The 5754-nt window shown below is 29.8% G+C and overlaps 1 protein-coding gene across 2 annotated transcripts in view; it reads right to left on the bottom strand.

Moving 5' to 3' along the window:
• Positions 1 to 712: 712 nt before the first annotated feature.
• Positions 713 to 5754, bottom strand: part of LOC106474586 (coiled-coil domain-containing protein 25-like) — an 18170-nt gene continuing 13128 nt past the window's right edge. For both annotated transcript variants that reach the window (XM_013935272.2, XM_013935274.2), the window contains exons 8-9: positions 5576 to 5615; positions 713 to 1101 (exon numbers count right to left, since the gene is read on the bottom strand). In XM_013935272.2, the coding sequence (XP_013790726.1) occupies positions 5583 to 5615 (33 nt within the window). In that variant the 3' untranslated portion in view covers positions 713 to 1101; positions 5576 to 5582. The remainder of the gene's footprint in view (positions 1102 to 5575; positions 5616 to 5754) is intronic.

A 5754-nucleotide genomic window follows, 5' to 3' on the forward strand; every position in this document is an offset into this window, starting at 1 on the left:
CTAAAACAAACGCTATAACAACAATACGTCTCTCTCTGACTGCAAAACAATTACTCACTACCTACACACACATTACCTTCCCGTCACGTTGTCACCCTCTTTTATATACCAGGCTACCCTATATCTAGTAAATGCTAGAGCATTCGCCAAAGTACAGGATAGTTCTAGAAAGTAGAGGGCGTGAGAATAGTCACGTGATCTCGATGACGCAACAGTTACATTATAAAGTACAAAATTGCATTTTGTTTGTATTATATTTCATACATCAACGTGAATAAGGTATAACATTCATAAAAATATATTAAATTTACATTAATGCAAACTTAACATAATATTACGTACATACTTACGTTTGAAATTTTAATATTTGAGGAGGGATGACGGGAATAGAACTAGGCTTATCCCGTTCGCCAGAACGGGTATTCATACTGTATAAGATAATCTAAATACTCTCCATAAGGCCTATTTATCCTTGCTAGTGAAGGAAAAACAACAACAAAAAAACATGGTTCATAAGGAAGCTCTAATCTAAAACAGGTTTGTAGTTTATTTTCAAAAATCAAACTTAAGGTTGTTGTTGTTTTTTTCTCATAAATCCACAAAATATTTTTTATCTATCGAAATATAGAGCAAGGAAACAGAGAGAGTAGCGTTTTTTTCTTCAAAAACCTGGGTAACGCCGGGTAACTCTGCAAGTAATTAATAAAATAAATTGCCTAATGAAAAATACTTTATTTCATCTTTTTTGTTAGGAAAATACACTGCATATATTCTTTAGAATACAAAATCATTAGCTTTTATGTTCAAAAATGAAAACGACACAGCAGTGTCTTTTATTTAAATAACTGAAGTTGTGTGTTATCGTAGATAACTTAGGATATTCTTCTTCACAAAAACTTCAGGAAGAATTCTTCAGATCAGAATACAAAATACTGGAACAGTTGGAACTATGAAGATATAGATAGTTTGAGATCTTATTCTTCACAAAACTTCAGGAAGAATACACCAGATCGGAATACAAAATTACTGGTAAGGTTGAAACCACCAAGATATCTAAGGTAGATTTTGGTCGTAAGTCAGATCAGATTGTAAATGTTAGACCTAGAACAAAAATAAATGGTGGGAAATAATATAATTTTTCTAAAAATTTTAACAAAGAATACAGGTAAGAATATAATTCACTTATTCTACTGGTACTTTTTTTGTCGCCATCTTTACTTGATACAAGTGAAAAAGCCAAATAAAATTTTCAATTAATTCATTATGAGTACTTAGGCATGACGAATCAACAAACTCCAGTTTCTTATTATTATAGACCCATACTCGTAACAAACTAAAATAAATATATATAATGAAAGTCCAACGTATAATTTTGTTTATACATCAAATAAAATTATTTTCATACAATACAGAACAACAAAAACGTTACGTCAAATATCACCTGTCACTAATATTGTTACACGAATCCGAAACCTACCGGGCGTCAATATATTTGACAAGGGTGGTTGGTTACGTTAACATTTGTTGGTTTGTACAGTATTTGACGTTTTAAGGTTTGCATTATTTACTGCTTAAAGGAAGAGTGGTATGTTTCTCTGTTTATTTAAAAGCGCTATTGTTGTTTTTAAATTCGAATAACAAATTATTTATTCTTATACATTATGTTCCTGGAAAGTTGAGATACTACGAAGAAAGATATTAACAAACATCCATCGAAATGCATGTTCCAAATTAATGTTTAATTTTTTTTAATGCTCCAACACTAAATAATGATACAATATTCACCTCTTTTAATTTACCGTCACACCTAAAACGAGTGGCGGATTTAAGGTTGTGTAGGCCCTACATCCCATGTAATTTTACATAGATTTGGATTGAATAGAAATGAATCACTTCTGGTGGGCCCCATTAAGTCCATGGGCCCTGGGACTTATAATATAGTGTTAAAGCTACAGTTTCAAGTATTTTTAGGTTTTATTCTAGAGGATCTTGAATTTCTATACAGTTTATCAGAAAAAAATTTAAGAAATGTTCACTAAATAAATAAAAGCAATTTTTATTAATATATGACATTCTGTTCCCCAGATTTAAAATAAAGATGGACTAAATCTGAAAATAAAATAAACTAAACTTCAAGATATGAGAATTTGGATTAACTTTATTTGTTTTAGCGCAAAGCCATATTGGGTTATCTCATGCGTCCACCGCGGGTTATCTTATTCCGAATTTTACCGTTTTAAGTCCGTAACTTACTGCTGACCAACTTTAGAGGTTAATGAAAAAACGTTTGTTTTGCCAAGCTTAAACAATGGGTTTTCTTAATTCCAGAATTAACATCAAGATGGAAAAAAACGCAATAATAAACTTAAAGATTTGAGAATTTTGATTAAAAACTATGTTTTTGAAAAGTCGGTCCAAGGTTTATTTCTTCTTCAAAAGTAGATTGAAATTTGCCGGGTTTTCTAACAAAATATTGAGATTTAACCTTTTGGAGTTTTGATGAATAGCTTAAATCTAGTGCGTAGAAAAGGCAGTTCCTTGAATATTATCATTAAAACTCTTCATTAGCTCATCAATAAGTCTGCAGACTTACGACCCCAAAAATTGGGATTAGATACTATTGTGGGCATAGCACAGACAGCCCATCGTGTAGCTTTGTACTTAAATAAAACAACCATGATAAAAACAACAATACACAAATGTGTATTTTAATGCAAAACAAAATTTAAAATTTTTTAGAATTCTCACAAAACACCAAGATTGAAGCTTGAGTTCAATGAGAAAATATGTCTTTTGCAAATTTTAAACTTAATTTTCTCTTCTCAAGAATTAAAATAAAGTTGTTTGGTTATTGAATTTCGCACCAAGCTACTCAAAGGCTATTTGTACAAGCAGCCCCTAATGTAGAAGTGACAGACTAGAGGGAAGGCAGCTACTAAGCACCACCTACAATCAACTCTTGGGCTGCTCTTTTCCAATGAAAAAATGGGGTTAACCATCACATTATAACACCAACATGGTTGAAAGGGTGAGCACGTATGGGGTCAGGATTCGACCCAATAGTTATAGATGGACTAAATTTAGAAACAACATATGACGAACTTCCAGATTTGGAAATTTTGATTAACAATTCTTATATTTGAAAAGCCATTCCAGGGTTTTATCTTTTGTTCAAAAGTAAAGTAAAATCAAAGTTTGTTAGAATTTCCAAGAAACATCAAGGCCTAAGCCATAAGAATTTTTATGGAGTGGGGTTGTATTTTGAAAAATTTAAATATGGTACGTATTTCTTGTAAAATAACATTAAAACATATAATGAACAAAGTTTTTAAAAAATATTAAGGTTTTAAACCTTAGTAATTTTCATTAACAATTTTTTTTTTGATGTGCAAGTATTGATATATTTTAATGCAAAACAAAATCTAACATTTGCTATTAAGTGAACTTTTCACAAACATATTAAGGCTGAAACTTTTAAGTCTCATGAATAAATGTGTTTTGCAAAATTTAAAGTGTTTTCCTCCTATCCAGAATGAATATAAAGTTATAATTGGACTCAATTTGGAAATAATAACAAACTTCAAGATTTGGGAATTTAAAAAAATTGAAGTTATGAAAATTTCAAAGAAATCTAAGGCATAAGCTTAATGAGTTTTGATGAAAAAGTTATTGTTTGAAAAGTTTAAATTTGGTGTATCTTTCTTGCAGAATAGAAATAAAGAGAATGATGAGCAGTATTTTGATAAGAATAGAAAAGGCAAAGCCTTCATAATTTTAATAAAAAAAAATTGAAATGCACAAATATGGTACTTTTATTTAAAAAAGCAATAGTTGATAATTCTCTCAAAAACACCAGTATAAGACTGGAGAGTTTAAGCAGGGTTTTTCTTTCATCAACAATTAAAATAAGGTTGAAGATGGCCAACATTTGGAAACAAATAATAGTGAACCTCAAGACTTGGGATATTTCTAGAACAGCTAATATAAACAAATAATCAGATTATAACATGAGAGCTCATCTAGCTTCTACACCAACTTAAATTTTAAGTTGTTTTTTTTAACCTAAACTAAGAAGTTTCTAATTTAGCATTTACTTCAGCACTGAAACCATTTGCACTCTGCTTTTGCATTTCAGAAACCTTTATTCTCACTGTCTTGGTTATCTAAAAAATAATTTATGTACCTTTCAAATAGGCATTTTAGTACACAAAAGAAATATCATACACTAGAATATAAGGGCCCAAAACTATTATAACTTACTTGGGTATAAACAGGTTACAGAATTTGGTTAGGGCTAGGAACAATGATTTACTCAACATACAATCATTTCTTGTGAACTACTGTCTTTAACAACCAAATATAAACAGTCTTAAAACTCCTGTGCATTATAATAATGCTCTCTCTTCGTTATAAACATGTCTATCAAACAAATAAACCTAATGTATAGATCATTGGCTTGCAATGCACAAAAAGGTTTAAGAAATCAAGAAGGTAGGACATTCATATTTTATATTTTTGCTTTTTGTTATGTGTAGTTTGTGTTTCTAATTGGTTTTAAGCCTTAGCAGCTATCTTTAATGTTATAAACTTCTAAAAGGTGAGAATCAAAACACAGATATATCGTGACAAAGAAGAGTGAAGATTGAGATTTTTTAAAAATATTTCCTTTTGAATTTAAGGAATTACAAGATAGACAATCAATTTAAATTATAAACTACAGTTTGTGAACAAGTTCATTAACATAAATTAATGATAAAGTTGTTTAAATAAATTCTGAATGTAACTGTAAGAGGTTATAAACATATGCACTTTGACCTTGTCATGCAGATAGGGTAAAAAAGTTCACATTGCTTATAAAAACGTAATTATGAGGCTTTAAATACGAGATTTTCAAAAGCTTGTACGTTTTAGTGATGATAGTATTTTTGTCTTCTAACTAAAGTCGTTTTAATGATATATTTTGGATTAAAACCACTTGGGAACAAACAAGTTGGTATTTTAACCTGAAGCATTTGAATTTCTCTTTCTTATAGGCTGTAACTAGGTGGAATAAACTTCTTTTATAGTTGAATAGACTGAAACTTTAAAGAAGCCTACGAACAGTGTTAATGAATGTTTGGGGAATCCAGAATGGATTTAATGATTTACTAATTGAAGGTGGGAATCAGAATATGCTTTTTTAAATTCCTTTTTGACCCACAAAGCTTTAACTAATATTTTTGAAGCCATTATTTTCTTTGTTACAAATACAAAAACTTACTTATATCAAAGCAGTATGTGTTCATGTGTAGATCTTTGTAACAAAATTACATATTTATAATTAGATAGGGCACAGCACTATTAGTTTGATGGTGTTTTCATTTATTTCTGTAATACTAATACCGTTAAAGTTATTCAACAAAAAATTCTTTTTGTTACATTAGTTTCCTCAACTAAATAATTTTAATTTCAGCTAAGCCTAAAAACAGGAAGCTGTATGCATTCTTCTAATGGCAAAGTATCACTCAATACTGCACAAGTTGTAACAGTTCTTTATTTCAGCTGTACAATACTTGACACAAGTAACAAAACATACCTTCTTGTTACATAAAATCATCGGAGTCGTCACAAAAATCCTGAAAAACAGATAATGGAGATGATAAAAGGTGTATTTGTTAATAGTATATTCTTACTAGCATCAGAAATACATTAAACAATATTAAGATATTAGCACACATTATAAAAGGGTGTATTACTAGCATCAGATATACATTA

The sequence above is a fragment of the Limulus polyphemus genome, unplaced genomic scaffold, assembly GCF_000517525.1.
Source record: "Limulus polyphemus unplaced genomic scaffold, Limulus_polyphemus-2.1.2 Scaffold7404, whole genome shotgun sequence".
NCBI classification, from domain to species: domain Eukaryota; kingdom Metazoa; phylum Arthropoda; class Merostomata; order Xiphosura; family Limulidae; genus Limulus; species Limulus polyphemus.